This window comes from Bacillus rossius, chromosome 2 (genome assembly GCF_032445375.1).
Source record: "Bacillus rossius redtenbacheri isolate Brsri chromosome 2, Brsri_v3, whole genome shotgun sequence".
Lineage (NCBI taxonomy): Eukaryota > Metazoa > Arthropoda > Insecta > Phasmatodea > Bacillidae > Bacillus > Bacillus rossius.
The window spans coordinates 20112376-20131790 of NC_086331.1; the positions used below are offsets into that span (position 1 = coordinate 20112376).

The following is a 19415-nucleotide window of genomic DNA, read 5'->3' on the forward strand; positions in this document are numbered from 1 at the left end:
CATGCCATCAGGTTCGCTGCAATCACTTGTCTCATGTATTTCTTACCAGTTTCCAATATTGTTCGTATTATGATATTTTATATTAGTAATGTAAATTAATTTTAATGAGAGTAGTGTCTTGATTAAAATGGTAGTCAGCATGCTTACTTAGCTGTTTCGAAAACAAATTATTTTGATTAAAATACTTTTGGAAAAAACGTTTGACTAGTGTTGTTTTGATTAGCTCTCTGTTTTACTGGATCAAATTAGGGCTACACTTTGAGGGGCGGGTGTTACAGTGTCTGTCTAGATAATCGGGATAAAAAATTATAATTAATTTTTTTTATTTGACCATGCTTTAATCGTGATTTACGGATATCCGTGGACCTCTTGCCAGTTATTACCCCGGATTATCCGGAGTCTACTGTATGTGCATTAAATATATGTATTAGTTTATAACATATGTGTTAAACAACTCTGTACAAATTTTAATATCTCTATTCTTTTTTTCATTGCAGTTTTGGAAACCACCAACCCAAGATGATCAGTTGAAACGAAAAGTCATTTACCTCATTTGGAGAGGAAATGTTCACAATGGAGAAATCAAAATGGCAACAAATATATTTCGATTTACATAGCAATTTCTCAGGGGCAAAAACCAATAAATATTTTTTCACTACTGTAAGAAAATATTTATTTTATACAACATGTAGACATTTTGGTCTACCATAGGAATGTATTAAACTATTTTTTCCCTGCAAGTTAGAACAACTGTAGTACAAGTAAGTAACGGGTTATGCCTTACATTTTTCATACTGTATCAAATTTATGTTGAAATAGGAACAGGAATACTTTATATTTATCTACAAATATATTTGTAAATACATAAATTTTCGTATATTCACAATTGCAGCACAACATATATTAATTTTTTCAAAATAGTATACTGTACAAAGACATTGTCATGTTTTAACAATAGTTTAGCTAGCTGGTTTTGTTGTGATCTATGTAACATACCAAAGAAATAAACCCCATTATATATATGAAACAAAAAGCATTAATCATGTGACTTGTTGAAGACATGCACTTTGAAAATTGATTCTAGCATGTAAAGGAAGAATTGAGTTGCATTACAAGAATAAATCAATCGTCCACTGATAGTTCGTCCAATCAAGTAAGGAAACAATATAGTTATTAAAGTCCATCTTTGATTAAGAATGAATCAGAATGAGGGAAACAACCCAAATCTGGAGAAAGCAAGTTTCCCCCTGTACCATTTGAAGAAAAGCAAAATGGTGCGTGTAGCTGGCAGACAGCCAGAACATGCCCAGGTAGCAAGTGAAGGGGCGGATCAGTTAGAGCTTGTGGGGAGTAGCAGTGAGTTAGTTAGTGATAGAGAGAGGGAGAGTAGTGCAAGGGATGTTGTTTCTGGCTTAGCATCAGCACCGTCAAGTGGAGATGCACTCATCAACCCTCTGCTCTCTATGGGCTTCCATTTGCCACAGTTGGCACGTATGATGAAACAGCAACAGCAGCAGAACCAATCCCTATCCTCCTCCAACCCATCATCTGTGATCAATACGGTCCTGTTTCCTCAATCGCTCTCCTCTGTTGCTTCAGACAAGTGGCCGACGGGGCGACCACCGGCTACCACTTCACAAGATGGTGTTCAAAAAGGAACGATAATGAGTGCATCTGGGGTGTATCGGTCTGCATCTGCAGTCATGGTTTCCGGGAAGGATGGCCAGGGGCCTACTTCATCGGCGGTTGGGAAAACCTTTGGTTGTCACTTGTGCAAAGACTGGTTTTTTTCTCGAGAGAAGTTCATCATGCATTTGGTGATGAACCACAAGATGCTGCAGTGTCGCTTTTGCTCGGATTTGTTTGAGACGTCTGACATGCGTGAAACTCACGAGGCCATGAATCATCTTCCTTTGGAATGTGATGCCTGCAAGTGTGTGTGTCCATCGCGGGAAGAGCTTGCAGAACATTATGAAGACAGGCATAACATGTGTACATGCCAGTTTTGTGGTGTTGTGTTGAATCCAAAGTCATATTACAATACTCACGCTCGTAAAAAACATTTTGTTACTTGTGATGATGCATTAAAAAATAATAAAGTACGGATTGTTAAAAAGTGGAGTAACGAGACTTCAGTATGGACATTTGTTTGCTATCTTTGTGATAAAGAAAGGAAGAAGGTGGAAACATTTGGGCATTTTTTTTCATACCACCGTTGTTCTTTGATTTGTCTCTTAGATTTGTTGGCCACAGAAAATATGGTGTTTTCCGTGCAAGGGACTCCAGCTTCATCATCGTTAAATTTACAGTCTTTACAGCTGGAGTCCCCTGTAGAAGACACTGCCAACACTAATGCCTCACATAACTCTGTGTCATCTACTAGTGGAAATGATTCTCACCCAGAGAGTTCATTATGCTCTATTTGTACAGTTCCCTTCTCAGCTCAAGTGCCAAAATCTGCTCATGACTTCTTTTGCCAAGGGTATATACTATGTAAATTTTGTAATGAAACATTTTCCAGTAAAGCAGTAAGAAGCAGTCACATTTCCAGCAATCATGCAAATTTTTCTTGCGTAGTTGGCTGTCCTGAAGAAATTGTTTTCCCAACAGAGGCTGACCTTGAAGAGCATTATCAGGATCAGCACGAAATCAAAGAATGCCCTTATTGCCAAGCTCTTGTATCAACAAGTGAGAACAAATTCCAAGATCACCTAAGGTCGGTACATGTTCTCACTGACAATAGTGTTTCATCTAATGGCTTTGTAAGCAATACTGATCATTTAAACTTTTTATTTAAAGTAGTCAGGAAAGGTAACTGTCTGGCAGTAGTGTGTTGCCTCTGCTACTCAGACTTGACTTCATTGGCAAAAAATATTATTAATTTGTTCAAACATTTTCACTATCACAAAATTATTGTTCAGTCAGCTGTGCATCTAATGGAAATTGACGCTCTAATGTATGTGAAGAATACCTCTGTCGATGATCAGGAAATTAATTTTGTGGGGGTAGATGAGCATGCAACAGCATGGGGAGAGTTGGTTAAATGTCTGGGGAGTCCTGAGCAAAGTACTAGTGCAAAAAATTCAAGGCCAGCAAATGAACCAGAAAGGGATGATGATAATAATGAAGAACAAAACAAGGTACCCTGTAGTTCTCAGCTTAAAGGAAAAGGCAAAAAAGGTAGTAAGTCATCAAAAGACTCTGAATTAGAGGAATCAAAACCAGACACATTAGATAGTAATCAAGGTCAGACAGACTCTCTTAGTGATGCAAGCTCAGATGACGATTCTCTGACTGGATCTGATGCAGAAAATGAGCAAGGGGAGTTCAGTGACTGTGGTATAGTTACAGACCTGGCAAACGAACCTATCGAGGCAGAAATTGACCCCTCAGAGGTGGAATGTGTGATAAATGAGACAAGTGATGAGGAGATGGGTGGTGATGATGAAACACAAGAGGGGAGTGGGTTCCTCTCAGAGCTGCAAGTAAAACAGGAAGGACTTGATGCTGTGTTAGACAGTTTGGTTAATGAAGCAAATTCTCAGTCTATGTCTCAGCCCTTGGAATTGGCATTGGAAGAACACATGAAGCAGATCTTCGACAACAGCAAAACAGATACTAGTGGTCCTCGTACACTCAATGGTGAAAGTTGGACAGGTCCCAGTGCTAACCTTCCTGGTGGAGAAGTTAAACAAGAACCCCAAGACGTGTTGGAAGATGCTCTAGTGCTATCTGGAAATGAAATTACAACATTAAACAAAAATGGGAAAATTCAGAGGAAGAAATTCACCTGTGATATTTGTTTGCGAAATTTTATGTTGGAAACAGACTTGTCTCAACATCTTGGCAGTGTTCATAACTTTTCCATCATGCCGTTTGCGGACAAAAACAAGTTCAAATGCATAGAAAGTTGCGGAAAAGTGTTCATTTCCAAAACGTCTTTGGATGTTCACAAAATGGAAGCGCACAATAATGCCAAAGTCTGTACTCTATCATTCCAATGCCCGTTTTGCAGCATTCGCTCACAAACCAAAGTGTCTATCAGGCAGCATGTGTTCAGTTGCCATGGCAGCATACTCGTGCAGAGTCCACCGTGCAAACCTCTGGCGTACCGCTGCCGCTGCTGCAGCGAGGAGTTTTGGAAAGTGGAGGACCGCAACAAGCACCAGTTGGCTGAGCATTCCGACACCATTGATAGTTTCTTCAAGTGCTACATTTGTTTCCAGTCCTTTACCAGCAAGGTAAGTGTTTTCTTTCACACTTATTTATAATTTACTAGCTCGCCATAAATGGCATGCAGGCTTGGTTATTTTCTAGATAATCACGGCTGACACTGTTTTCCATTAATTAAGTCAACCTACTCATAATCTGGCAAAAATGGCTGTCACATTAGATCAGGGTCTCCACTGCTAGTACTTTCATACTAGATCTGGTACGTTTTAGAGAGTTTTAGTATGTTCACCCACAGACCTAATACTTGTTTTTTAAATTAAAAATGCTGTAGGACTCCAAATGTTTCCTCTTTTAACAACATTACCAAAGTTGTTCTATGCCTCCTTTTTTCAACAGCAGCAACTGAAAAAAACATTTTCAGCTGTGTTATTAAACGAAAGTAAATTGAGAAACAGTTGATAAACTCTTTTGGTTAAATTGACTATTTTTTAACAAAAAAATGAATTATCAACTACAGATTTTACTGCTTCAGAAGATAACATTAATGCAGCAAGCTGGGATAAAAAAATTGATACTTTTTTATATTAAAGTATACATTTTATAATAATAATAATACAAAGTTTAAAGTGTGGTTATTTTAATTGTTATGAAAGTATTATTTTAAATACTAAACAATAAATCAGTAAACATGTCAAGTGTAATAATTACAATTCTGACATTTGTTGTCTTAGAGACTGCAAGTGGAGGCCTAAAATCATAGATGTTTACAGCCCCTAAATAGAGTTTTGACTTTTTGATTTTAATATTTGTGAGCTCATTGGGTTTAAATATTGATTTTGTTTATAAGAGCATATCAATTTCAAAAAATTGTCTAAATAGTATAGAACAATAGAAAATCTATTACTTTTTCTTCAGATCTAGTAACTTTTTCTGCCAAAGTTGGTGGAGACCCTGAATTTTATTGGTTTGGTTCGTTGTGTAGGCAGATATTAGCACAATTTGTTTTAAAATGCATTGGTGAAGTAACCACTTCTTTAAATAAAAAGTTTTGCATATTGATTACCTATGTTTTACATCCAGTGTGATGAGTACAAACACATACTTGGAAAACATTAAGTATTGTAGGCCCAGTAAACATAATATGAGAGAAAATTAGTAATAATGTATTTAAATATTTGGTTGGTAGTAAATTCATTCATTATTATTTACACAAGTCAAATTTCATGTACATTTTTTTCACAAACATGGTTTTCATTAACATATGTAGTTTTTTTTTGCAATAAATTTTGATCTTGCAGCAGATGGACACTGGACTCATATAATGGAGGGCCTTGGTTTGAATTGCATACCAGCATTTCTGATTTCAGTTTTCCACATTTTCCGGAAATAACTTCAGGAAAATGCTGGGATGTTTTCCAGATAGATGCTGTGGCCGATGTCTTTTTACTATCAAGCCCAATTTATGTTTTGTTTAATGGGCACATTCAGCAGGCAAAGTGTTGCAGTAGCGCTTAGTGTATTGTGTCATTCAGCCCCCCTGATGAATCAGAAAATACTTGCTGTCTCTCTTCTGCGAGCAGACAACTCACTTTAACCAAGTTGGTTTAGATACAAGCAAAGATTATTTGGCTTAGATACAAGCAAAGAGAATGTTGCTGATAAATTAACAAAATTACTTAAGAGATGAGAAATTTTACAGTAAACTGAGGAATTGTTAGGTTTGTTCAATTATTATGTCTTTGAACCTAATTTTTGCAGTATTAATGAGGATAGGTGTTTATCCAGTCAGTTGCTGTGTGTTATCTACACAAAAAAAAAGTATGTTTTTTGTTGCCAAATGTTTCGTGTCATATCGACACAAGTTTCCTTTTCTTAACCATGTTTTTATAGAAATTATTCACCAGATGGGTGCTGCTCACAAATGAGTTTGTTTGTGCAGTGATGCTACTTTGTAAATTGCAGAAGAAATCTAACAAGAGAAACTAAAGTTTTTTAACTAAAGATAGCACTAAAAATAAACTTCCGCAACTGCATTATGCCTTGATTTACAGACACAGAACAAAGCCATATCAGTGTCTCTCTCTATTAGGCCTCTGCAATCTTGCATTTTACTTTATTCTGATACACTTGAAAAAATATTTCAATAGAACAAACAGCATATATCGTTTTGAGAAGAATAAAAAAATTGTTAGAATGTAAAAGAAATCTTAGGAATAATGTGTAAAAGATAAAATGCTGTTTGCTGGTGGTTTTGTTCTTTGATCCATAAAACCTTGCCTACATATTGTCTTATCAATGTATGGTATGTAAGCCTGTAAGGGTATGAAAAATAGTTATTCGCTACAGTTTAAGTATTAAGTCTACCTTACTATTTTTTACAAGTTAAAAATACAACTAACAAATTGATGGCTTTATATTAAAATAAAACAAAAAATAAAATTACAATAGTATCAGAAATATTTTAAGTTTAGTATACAAATGCTAATTTGTTTTTTATAAACATCTTCAGTATGTAAGTATTTATAGACCTAGATTCTCAGAAATTAGAAGCATTTTATAACACACCTTTAAGAACTGCAAAAAAAATTAATACAGTAAACATTGTTAGGTTAATTTGTTTTAATGCGATTACCATCCGTCACTATTTTAGGGAGCTACTTTTAGTAATGCATTGAAGTACAGTAAGTCCTCTATTTACGTCGTACCGATTTACGTCGTTTCGGATTAACGTCGCTAATGTTTGAGTACTCATGTTTCAATTTAAGTTGTCGCCGATTCACAATAACGTCGTTTACAATGACCGTAAGTCTTTATTTTAACCAAAACACCGTATATAATTCGTTTATAATTCTTTGTTTCCTTCGGTAGTTAATTTATGCTATGTAGCGTAAGCTACACGTTCACCGCCTTATCTTATCATACATCATGAGGGACGCTTCCTGCTCTCCGCTGCTCTCCGCGCGGTGATGCAATACTACCAGCCCGCCCGCTCGGCCACCCACGTATCTCGCACGTAGGAGTGTTATGTACTTCCCGCAATGACACAGCATTTTCTCCTACCCCTTTTCGTCCAACTCCTTGGCACTTCAGTAGAGGTGTAAAAGTAACTAAAAAAAGTGTACCCGTATGTATTCGTTACTATAACAATTAGTACTCGTTACTTTCGTATCGTTACTCGTTACTTCTGATACAGCATAACATGCTATGTTATGTAACAGCAACGAATCGAGTCGTATTTCGTACGCGTACAGTATGACGTCGCGTAAATAATAATAAATCGAATATAAACAATTAAAAGTATTTGATAATTAACAGCTTTTGTTAACCAAGAAACAATAAAATCTCATTAGAGCAGCATTATTATAATATCTCTTTTAAGATAAGAACAAAAAACGTGAAAATACGCGATAATAAAAAACAAAAACATACATATTTATAATTTGTAAAAAATACTTTCTTACGTTGTTTCTATTCCAATCTCAAACTTTGTCTACACACACAATACCTTTAATAAACAGTAAAAAACTTGGACGACGAATTTCCAAATTATACTTTTCTTAATAAACAAACATCGTTCTTTGTAACGAATAAGCGCGCGCATGCGTAAAACATACGAAAAATGCGAGTAACGAAATGCATTCGTGTGTAACGTTTCGTTACTCGTTACTAGATGCCGCACCCGTTACTCAGTAACGAATACATACGGTTTGCTACAACTCTACACTTCAGTCGCTATTATATCGAGTTGGCCGGAGTTTTAAACGTGCCGTTGTTAACTTTATCGTGATCAAATGCGTTTGTAGTAGGCCTACAGTATCAGCTCACTGCAATTTATGATTTTTTCTTCATAAGATGTCTTCCAAACGACTATATATCTGTTTTTATATTTCAATCAATAAAGGTAATTAAGCAGCTGGTTAAATAACCATTCTATAAAGCTGAGAAGTACTAGTTGGACTTGTTTCCCACGCTGTCGGTTGTCATTTGCTGATAAAATTGCCCGACCGGTGGCATGAAACATGGCTCATTTTGCGTCGTTTCTATTTACGTCGCGGTTTTCAGGAACGTAACCCCGACGTAAACCGAGGACTTACTGTATTGTAAATTGTTTTCTTGCAATTATTGCAGTTGTGTGCTTATGTCCTGTTTTTTGTAAATCCATATTTTTTGTATGGTTAGGTCTGTTCTTTTTAGTCTTGTCATATATCTCCATTAAATTTTGATAGTTCCATATGAAAGACGTGCCTAATGATGAATCTTTCCATCAGATGGTTATTTAATGAAAAGCATGTTTTATGTGTGTCTGGTTTCCAAACAGTCTGTGTGGATCTGATGTGTTCATGTTACTTTAACTATAAATTCTTGTTTTTATATTTTTTTCAAAATGTTTGAGAAAGTAGTACTCTTTGCTGACAAGGAAAAATAAGACGATCTTGGCTAGCAAAGTAATATTCTATCCAGAATGTGGGAATTCCATGTTGTAGTAATGGTTTAGCCATTAGTCAGTGCCAAAAAATTACATTTCACATAAGGCCAATGTCTGTTTCTCTAGATGTTTTATTATTTTTTTTAGGTGGCCACAGCCATAAGGCCATATGGGTAAGATTCCAAGCAGGGTTAGTGTCACTTGGTTTTCTTAGGGTAATCCCATTTTCCCCCTCCCATTTATTATTCTGTTATCTGTGTTCAATTCTCATCTTATCACCTTTCATCTCTAATTACCGCTGTGTATAAGAGACCACGATGGATTCATTCACACTTAATTGTCTCGTGGCCCCAATGTTGATGAGATGGTAAACCCTCACTTATAGGTTCTTATTTTGTCAACAAAACATTTTATGCATAGTAAGATCTGTAATATAAGAGTGTTGTAAAGATAGTTTATTCTTTAAAACATTATAGGTTTTTTTAATATAGTTTAATTTCTGTGGTTCTTATTAGTTAAACAATACTGTTCTATATTTAGTTTCCGATTTATTGTGGCTTGTACACATCATACACAATACAACAACCCCTGTCCATCTTGACTTGACAGTGGTACCAACAGAGGCTATGCACATTTACCGTTCCAGGCAATTATCCCTACTACCATACATAACAAATACAATTAGAAGTAAAAAGATACTGTGAAAATTAAAAGTTAATGTAATATGTATTTTTACTCAGATGTAATATTTAAAGTAATAATTGAAGTACGTTGGAAGAGGCACAAGGTAATCATTCCGGCTTTTTGCAGTGCCATGGAAGTACAAAATTAATGTTAATTGTCATTGTAAAGTGGTCCTGTGGCAAGAAACAAAATGTTTCCTCTTGAAGGCTAGGCGGTCATTGTGCAGTGCTAGAGGTGTAGCCAAGTAACTCCATTGTTAGGATGTCCTGTGGTGAGGAACAACTGTTTCTTCTTCCAAAGCTGGGTTTTGGAGGACCAGAATTGAGACTGCCTTGGCGTGTTAAGTAGTTGCAATAATTTCAGCTACTCTAGTGGTGATTTTATCCATTTTATAATGTTATATTAAGTCTGTATTTAGCATAGTATTTAGTTTTAATACTGTTCATGTCTTCATTGCTACATTCGTGGAAAAGTAGGATTTTTAACAGTCAAAGAAAACTGGATAATGTCAGGGAATTTCACTGATAGGTCAAGGAATTTTCTCTACTATTATTACTGAAAGTGTTTTTATATTTTTTAATGAAAATCTGTTTGCTTTAAGTGACACTGAAACAGTGTCACTTAAATAAATTTTAATTCGATTTTAATATGAAATATATTGCTGTTTGCATAATTAGAAGTTAACATATATGAATCTTTATATTGTTATAAAATTTTATAATAATGGCAAATCTTTTCTAGTCAGCAATTATTTAATTCTTATGTGTTTTCTAAGCTACTTTGACACTTAGAAGTGTTTGCTATGCTTAAAAGTGTTTAAATTTCTACTTTAGCAATTACTGATAAATTCTCTTATCTACTGTGTGGAAAACTATATTTTTTGTGATTTGTTTATCAGGTATGCTTGAACAGACACATGCGTTCATCTCACGAAGGTCAGCTTGTTTACCCATATGTGTCGTATAAGTGCAAATTGTGCCTTGTTATGTACCCTGCGATTCCTCGTCTAAGAAAGCATTTTCAGGACTCGCATCCTGCAGCACTTATTTACTTATGTAGACATTGCAATCTCACGCTGAAGACCAAGAAAACACTTAAAACGCACATTAAGGTGAGTTCTAAATTCTAAATATTATTAATTGCAATAATTTTTTAAGTTTTTGAAACTTTACATTTAAACTTATTTTGTCTGAATGTAGCTGAGATTTATTCAGCTGTGTTGTTGATGGTAAAATGATAACTATAAAGGCATTAGATATTTTTAACTAATATGACTTGTTTGGTCTTTTTGGTGTAAAATTAGTACAGTATAGCCATATAATATTTGAGAAAAAATTATAGTAATTATATGTGTTCCCTGTATCACACTGTAAGAGTGCTCCACATGCTACCAGTTCCAACAAGAGTGACACAAAACAATTACTGTACCAAAACAAAACCTTTAGTATTTTATGTATAAAATGCATATGTACAAAACCTATCTCTCAAAACCCTTTACAAAAATTCTCCCTGGCATAAATGTTGGAAAATTTAGAGATCAGTGTGTGTAAGAATCAATTGTGAATTTTTGTCATGGTCAGGATATTAGTGCTGCAAAAAAATAGTTATAAGATCTCATTATCACACAAGTTTGCTTTTATGTACATATATGATGGCTTAAAAAGTGAAGACAGTTAAGTCGTCATAAGTTGGTCCAGGGCTGTGAAGAAATCTAGATACTAGACATAGGTGTAGCTAATTTAGTTTTTAAAAAAAAAGAATGTTTTGATAGTGTTTTCTGGAGTTTGGCCTAAATAGTTTTGATTATAAAATGTGACTACCCATATAACTTTAAATTTCTTTGTCCCCGCTTAGTTTTTTGTAATCGTGTGCCATTTTTCGGCCAGTGAAGTGTCGCAATGTTGACACAGGTCGTTATGAGCTTTGCAGCAGGGGGTGTTCACAGAATGGGAGAAATCAAACTCTTAAAAAACAAAAACATTATATTTACTATACATAATGTGCACTTTAACAAGACATTTTCATGCAATATCTAGATAATAACTTAGAGATTAGGTTGAAAATTCCCATATGATGAGAACCACATATGAAACTTCAAAATTAATTCTAGAATACCATATATAGGCCAGTAATTTTAAAGAATGGTTAGGTAATGAAAGTATTTTCAATTAAAAAGCTTTTAATGTCATAAGTTTAAGTATGGTTTTATGGTTCTCTCCAGGTTGAAAATGTATTCACTGTTGACATGACTCGGGGTGATGATGTAGCTAGGCAGTCTTTGGCATCCATGCTTACACTGTTATTTAAAGCAAGTGGAAAGTTCTTGAGTGGCTTACATCCAACATCAGGTTTAAAAGATATTGTTTCATTGCACAGTTGATAAAAAAAAATAAAAAAAGCTAAGGAATGCACATTTGCATTTGCACAAACATACATACATGTAATGTAACAATTCTAGTGCTTGGGAACACTATTGTTTTAATACAGTTACAATAATATCATTATTGCAAGTTGTCAGTTATTAAAAAAGTGACAGGCCAGACTCTTATCCCTTCTGGTCTTCACAATATGTGATGATTGATTACATGGGTGTCTATGCAGTTTGTTTTGTAACTTGTTGATATGTAATTATTTACATGATTGTAATATAAATTATGTAAATGCAAACTTTAACAACTAACCTCATAAAATGCTTTAGAAAATTTTAAACTCCATTAGGTTTGTATTTTTTCTCAGGTGATTTTTTTATATTTTGATTAAATTTCTTTGGAGAATGATACAAAATATTTTATTCAGAAATAATTTGTTTTATGTATCATGAATATTTAATCTACTTGTGTTATTTTTTATTTTTCATTTCCTTCTTGTGTGTAATGTTTTGTGATTTAGAATGTCCACTCGGAGTCTCGTCGTCGGGAATGTAGCCTTTGTGGAAAAGTTCTCTGGAGCAAACGAGCATATGCTATTCACTTCAGAATGAAGCATAGTGCTGTATCAAAAGTGGGTTTTCGCTGTCGTCTATGCCAGAGCAAGTTTGATTCCAAAGATGAAAGGTAAGAAGTAAATGAGGATAAAATAACAATGCACTTTGTAATTCTTTTTATTAGTAAATTTACATAACATTTTCTTTCCTGGATATTGTTACTGCAATGCAGTTTTTATTCATTTGTTTATTTATTGTTAAGTAAATCTGCTGCCTCAAAAGCAATTATGTATTTTAAAATTTGTCAAAAACTAAATTAGAATACAATGACATTTAATCTTAAAGTACAGGAATTTTAGTTGGTTTATTTTGACAGTGTCAAAATATTGTAGTTAAAATAATTAAATTGCTTTTTTAATACCAAAGCTTGCAAATTATTACTACTGATAATCAATTTAATTTATTTTAATTTTTTTTGAATAGCTATTTAAAAACTGGCAAATGAGTTCATTATGTTGTAAATATATTTTACAATAAACACCCACAATTAGAAATAAAAATTAAATATATGTGTGTGTGAATGTAGTTATGGTTATTTTTTTTACACACAATTGGTTTATAATTGGGTATTGCACATTTTATTTTGGTGAATGGATTAGCTAGCACAAACTGACCTCTGGGCTACAATGGCTGAAGCTATGTTTTTTGGTTCCTCTTGGAGGTTGAAGTAAGGCAATCACCCACTTAATATGACTGGGAAGAATAGTAGTAGTAGTAGCACACAACACAAGAAATCATTCGGAATTATTGCAAAATCTTCTGCTAGTATTACTGAATTGCAACGTCAATTCATACAGTACAAATTAGTATTCACTTAAGACATAGTTTGTAATTTATAGAAATACCTTATTAACATTATACTTTCTTTAATGGGCATCAACAGAATCAAGTAATCCTAAATTGCATAATATTTATATTACATTTTTTTCAGTAAATAAAACTTTTTATGCATGGTGATCTGTTACTGCTAGTCTCGTTACAAAGGCTACTCTGTATTAAATTTCGTCATTTCACTTTTTCTTGTTATGTGAAAATGTAGACACAGGATATTTCATCACATGGTAAAGCATAGTGGCTTCAGACAATAGGTTCTCAAAGACATTAGCTGTATGGGAAACGATTTGGGTACCAATATGGTGCTCGCTCATAAATATGAGTCATGCCGGGATGTTGCAGATGAGTTTTCATTATTCACTGATGGATTTGAAGGGGTGGCTTTTGGGTTGAGGCACTTCACAAAATTACATTGGAAACACAGGTTCCTAAAGTGATAAAAATAAAGAATGTAAAATTAAGACAATGGTTTCATCTTTTTTTATTAAACATAGAATTACCAGCTTGGCATGCAATTTACTGTTTTACACATTTTGTGTGATGCCTGACCTTCAGTACTTAACTTTGATTTTCCAAATTTGGCTGTAAACTGCTCTGGTTTTAGCCCGTTTCTCTCTCTTTTCGAAAGAAAAGAAGACTTTGGGATTTGTTACTGGCTATGGTATTAGTTAATATCCTTGTGTTTTAGAATTTAGTTTTTGCCATGGTTTAATACCAATTAAAGTTTAATTACAGATATGGCTGCATTACTTAGTAATAAACAATTGCAGCAAAAATTATGCTACATAATCAGCAAGCTAGGTGAGTACTGTGTATTTCTAATTTTTTTTTAAATTTTTTTATGTTAGAATATTTTTTCAGTAAATAATAAAAGTATTTGTTCATCTTGGGTTGATTTTTTTTATTGGTTTATAATTTTTGTGCCAAAAAGTATCACTTTGTTAAAGTAGCGACTGCATTTTTCTGTCTTTTATTGTCTTTTGATTGTTGTCTAAAAATTTAGCAAGACAAGATTTTACTTTGATTTAGTTCACGAGATACATGTAATGATAGTTAGGAAAATAATATAAAAAAGTTTAAGGTACCTTGGTTGAGTGTGTTGAAGTGAATGTGTGTTGTGAGTGAGCTTGTTTTGCAGGAAGTTACACTACCAGTTGGATCATGAAGGAGAAAGTCCATACCGCTGCTCTCAGTGTGGTAAAGGGTTTGCTTCCAAATCCGGGATGTACGGCCATAGACAGCTCCACACTGGTTCAGGAGAGAGCACTTGTGGCTACTGTGGCAAGGCCTTTAAAGTAAGATTAAGTAACATTTTTAACTTGTTGAAATTAATTTAGTGTCACAATTGTTAAAAACATTTATATTTTGAACTTTACAAATAACGGACACAACTGGTGATCCAAAAACTGTTCTTTATAGAGAAATAACAGCTCTTAATGAGTTTGTCAGAAAATTTATGAAAATCTCCCTATCCCCACACACATCTTTTTGTTCCAGAATTCTACTACATGTACATTATTAGAACAAAACTCAATAAACTTTACCTACTTTGAATCAATTTCGTTACATTTCATTCTTATTGATGACACTTTGTTTTACCTCAAAGAGCAAGTGGTGGTAGTTTCTCATCACAATATGAAATTTACATATTTTTAAAGATACCTTTACATTGTTGTTTCTTTTATTCTTTCCACTCAGCCACAACATTTTGATCTAAAATCCTGACTTGTCTAACCAGCTGACCATTCTACATTAACTTAACAGTTAAGGCATTGAGGCTTGCTTCTTATACTATTTAATAGTGTTTTAATGGAAACCAAGTTCATAGTAGCATTGTTATACAAACTCTACAAAAAAATTCATATGCATGTGTGTCTACAGTTAAGTTAGTCAATTGATTTTCTGAAACAACTTTATCGAATTTGATTCTTTTCAGTATAACTACTGAGTTTTCCCCCATCACTTTTAAGTGGCAAGTTTTTATCTCGTGAACTTAACATTTCACATCTGGGAAATGACCACTTCTTACACAAACTAATCACTGGCAATTGTCTGCCAATCTGTTAAATGAAAATTGGATGTGCCATTGAAACAAAATATTAATACCACACATATAATAAACACACACTTGTCACGTGCCAGGAAGGGTATGAGGGGTTAAATTGGCATGCGTGTTCGAGAAGAGATGTATTGTACAACCCCGTAATTCGCTGCTTCCTGCCAGGGATGTACAGGCTCTCCAGAACATATGCAACTCACGGTTTTAGCGATCATTCGTGTTTCATGAAGTTTTTCATATGGTTTCGGGCAAATGAGATGTCACAATCAAGCTACAAGAATTGATCCGTACCATCTTTATTATTTCCTTCAGCAAGAAATTAACACTCTAAAAATAACAAAAAAATTACAAATCAAATAAATTTAATGGAAAGGCTCCTTTATTGACAATTATCTATTTTCATTATAACAGATTGAACAACAAAAATAATGGTAAACCATTGGATTATTTAACTTAAGCCCCATTAAAAAAAGCAATGCCATTAATAAATGATGGATGGATAATACACCAATTCCTCACTTAGCACAACTAATGCATTCCTAAAATTGTTCGTGTTATCCAAAATTGCGTATTCTAAAGCATTGGTCTTCATAAATAGCAAGGCTAATTTACTTAATGTATTCCAAAATGTGTAGGAAAATCTTCTTTCTGTAATATAAATGTTTAGAATAACACTCAATGATAAATTTGTCACACCATTCATCTTTGTAAGCCTACCATCGAATACTTTGTTTGACAAATATGACACCGCCTAACGGGAGATAGTTATCGTCAGTTGACTGGTTTTCTTGCCCACCCGGTCATGAACTTCAATTCACGTCACGTACCTTTCCATGAACTTTCCAAACCATCCTTTACTGGCAGTGAAACCGATATTACTGTCCAGATATTTACAAATTAATTTTCCAAAAACTAAAGTGCTTATTTGTGTATCACCGCTTAGTTCACATAAATTCTGTCGGGCCCGTGATTTTTTTTTTTTCATTACACCATTCATTTAACAAACCTTTTCCATGTAAACATCTGTTCATTTCTGTTCCAGTATCTAATGTCAAATATATTCCCGCTAGTACATCCAACAGCATCAGACTTACATAAACGTTTGATAGAGTCCTTATTTCGTACAATTGTGCGCACAGTTGACTTGCTTAAAACTAAAATGTGACCAACATAAGTGTGGCCTTCATGGCATTCTGCACACTGTAATACTTCTATTTTGTCTCAAATACTTGAACATGATGCATTATGCTCTCACTTGGAAGCCATGATTCCACTATGATTCCAACTGCAAGTGCTTGCTCATGCACAGTTACTGGCAGACAAATGAGCAAATGTTGCTTGTGTTTGTGCATGCTGGCTAGACTGAAGTTCATCATTGCCCGATCTGTGGCCAGGTGACAATGGTATGGCACGGCGGCATAAGTGCAGACGTAAAAACATTTGGTCCTTTATACTCCATAGCCGCAACCTAACGTGCCATAGGTTATGTTTGTACAACAGCCGATAGCGTAGTCAGACCTGCACGCGCATCTCTTCCCCCCTTGTTTGGCTAACGGTATCCTACGGCACATCTGTTGTTTACAGAGTTAAAACAAACTTCATGGCATCATGCCCGACCTTTTTTTGCCTGTGGCGATATCATGCTAACTGAAATTTACAGGCTGCAATTCAAGACTGGGGCAGTAAAATTAATATCACGCTAAATTAATTTGCGCAATCTGAAAACCTGCTAAGTGAGAATATTTCACAAAAATCTCTAAATAGCAACAGACCTGGACACCCCTATAAAAAAATCAGCAAAAAAAAATTGTTAGAAAAATTATAACTCTCCAACAGGCATATACATCAAAAATTCAAAAACCACTAGGACAATATATACCACATATGCAAAAACATGGTGCATGTGCAGTATGATATATTCAAAACTCACTAGGGGATAATAAAAATGGCCTTGATTGATAGCCCAATTACCAAAATGCCAATAACTTTAATATTTAAACCCTTTCAGAATCATAACTCAGAACATTACAAGAAGCATAGAAAAATATTGTTAACATAGTAAATGATTATTCTGTTTTTTTTTTTTTTTCCACCTAGCCTATTTATGAATTATCTAATTGATATCTTCACCCTGAAATAGCCGAAGTTCTTTTCATTTTTATTTTCAAGGAAATAGTGCAGTTAAAAAAATGTGGTATCATGACAACCATGACAATAATTTCCAAAAGTCAAAAAGATGTCCACCAATCTTGTACACAGACACGTACGTTTTAGTTTTAAAGCAGTGCATGCGCGGATTGTTAATATGGACGGTTAAATGTGATGAACGGGCCTTCTTTTCTTACACTCCCACTTATGAATGTGGCAATTCAGTAGTGACATAGCCCACACCTCCAATTACTTTAATCTTCAAAAGTGAGAATGCATACCTGTCAATTACGTGAGCGGCTACTCGCAGGTAAAGTTACCTTCATAGTAAAGGATGGCCTGGTAACCAGATGTGCTGCAGACCTGCAGCTCAGCACACGACCCTAGCACATCGAACCACAGGCTAAGTCAGCATGTTAGGCAGCAGAGGGTAGGCAAGCAGGAAATAGGACATCACGCAGTCTCAACTTTATCCATGCAGCATCTATTCTCTCCTTTAGTAAGTGCACTCTGATGCATGTTGTCTTATCTCTCATAACTATTGACTGTCAGATGTTGTGTTGTGTACACCTTTATTGAGGAAAAATCAGATGGTTAAGTTAGTTTCATTAGGCAGTTTATTATTTTTGGCTGGCATTAAAGTTTCCACAACCCATACAGGCAGCATGTGTCGCTCTCTTGTAAACGACCACATGTGGTAGAAAGAACACAGTCAGTTCCCAAATTCTCATGCCTATGTTGAGAGAAGACCCTTCTTTCCATGGAATTTTATGGTGGGGCAGTCACATTGCCCCCTCACTCCACCTCACTCCACCTCACCCCATCCCACCCCACTTCATATCATCCCAGTTCCTATTGCCTCTGCGAGATGAGTGATTAGCTGCTTGCGTAATATACGTCCATGATCCAGTTGCCTATGACTGCATTGGTGTGCCAATTAAGCATTTACTTAATTATTCATTTATTTAAGTAGCCTGTTATGTATCTAGCATTTGTTTACATCCACTGTTTGTTTCATAAAACTGTGTGAAATACTTAATTTAGTTATGACCACCCTGATTAAGAATTTGTTTTTTTTTTTTCTAGCGCAAGGACAGTTACAATGAACACCTCTTGATCCACAATGGACCACGCCACAAGTGTCCTCATTGCCCTAAGGAGTTTGTGCAGCGATCTAATCTCGTACGACATATCCGAATCCATACAGGTGAGCGAATATTAAGCATATTTTAGTTCTAGGTAGCAGCCATTTTGAAGTTTATTTTCAGTGGCTTGTTGTAAAAAAACCAGTTTTATTGTCAAAATAGAAAATAATTTTGTTGTTCACGTGTGTCATAAACATTTTTTTACCATGGACGTACATCTAATTCTCACAGCAAGAAAGCATAAACCAAGAAATGTTTAATTTGTTTCTGTGTGTTTGTTGAAACAGTGTACTTTCATATGTGGTAATTAGGTTACGTCTTCGTAATAATAGTTGTATGAATCATAAATTATTTATTCACGGCAATAGGAAATATCGTGATGATTTTTCTTCTATCAAAGTACTGTGTTTTCTATACGTGCAAATTGAGGCTGACCTAAGCTCTTGTGTTGTTCTTGTGAATTGGCCTGTTTTCAGGTAAATATTTTTACAAAAGGCTAGTTTGGATAGTTTGGATACCCCCAAAGTTTTAAAATAAGGCAGGCTTTATCACTCAGTTATCACAGGTTTGGATGGTTCAAGTGGACTTCTTGGCTGTGTGCAGCTGGCAATGAGAACTGTTGTATGGAAGTCGGCATTTTGTTTTGCACGTGATAAGAGTAAAAGAGGAAGAGAGCAAGTGTTGTGCTGACTGCATGACAATGTGTTGGACGGGATGCCAAGGTGGTTGTGAATATGTGTGTAGATATTTGTAGTAGGTTAGTGGAGTGGCTTGGCTTTGGGGGCTGCTTAGGGCTCGTGGCGATTAGACTTTGAATGGAGGCTGAAGTGAGGGAAAAGCACTTGTCACAGTCGTTGACCTGCGAGAGAGCAGAGGACTGAATGAGAATTAGGCACATTTGATGTCACCAGATAAGTCATCAACTTAGAGTTAACTTAATAGGTGCCAAACTGATAACCAATC

The 19415-nt window shown here is 34.9% G+C and overlaps 1 protein-coding gene across 6 annotated transcripts in view; it reads left to right on the forward strand.

Annotated features, from left to right (window-relative positions):
- LOC134529152 (uncharacterized) overlaps positions 1 to 19415 on the forward strand; it is a 94464-nt gene that overhangs the window by 18955 nt on the left and 56094 nt on the right. For 3 of the 6 annotated variants that reach the window (XM_063362925.1, XM_063362927.1, XM_063362926.1), the window contains exons 2-6: positions 498 to 4241; positions 10182 to 10394; positions 12173 to 12336; positions 14239 to 14395; positions 18394 to 18514. In XM_063362925.1, the coding sequence (XP_063218995.1) occupies positions 1197 to 4241; positions 10182 to 10394; positions 12173 to 12336; positions 14239 to 14395; positions 18394 to 18514 (3700 nt within the window). In that variant the 5' untranslated portion in view covers positions 498 to 1196. The remainder of the gene's footprint in view (positions 1 to 497; positions 4242 to 10181; positions 10395 to 12172; positions 12337 to 14238; positions 14396 to 18393; positions 18515 to 19415) is intronic. The other 3 variants (XM_063362929.1, XM_063362928.1, XM_063362931.1) reach the window with 2 other exon arrangements.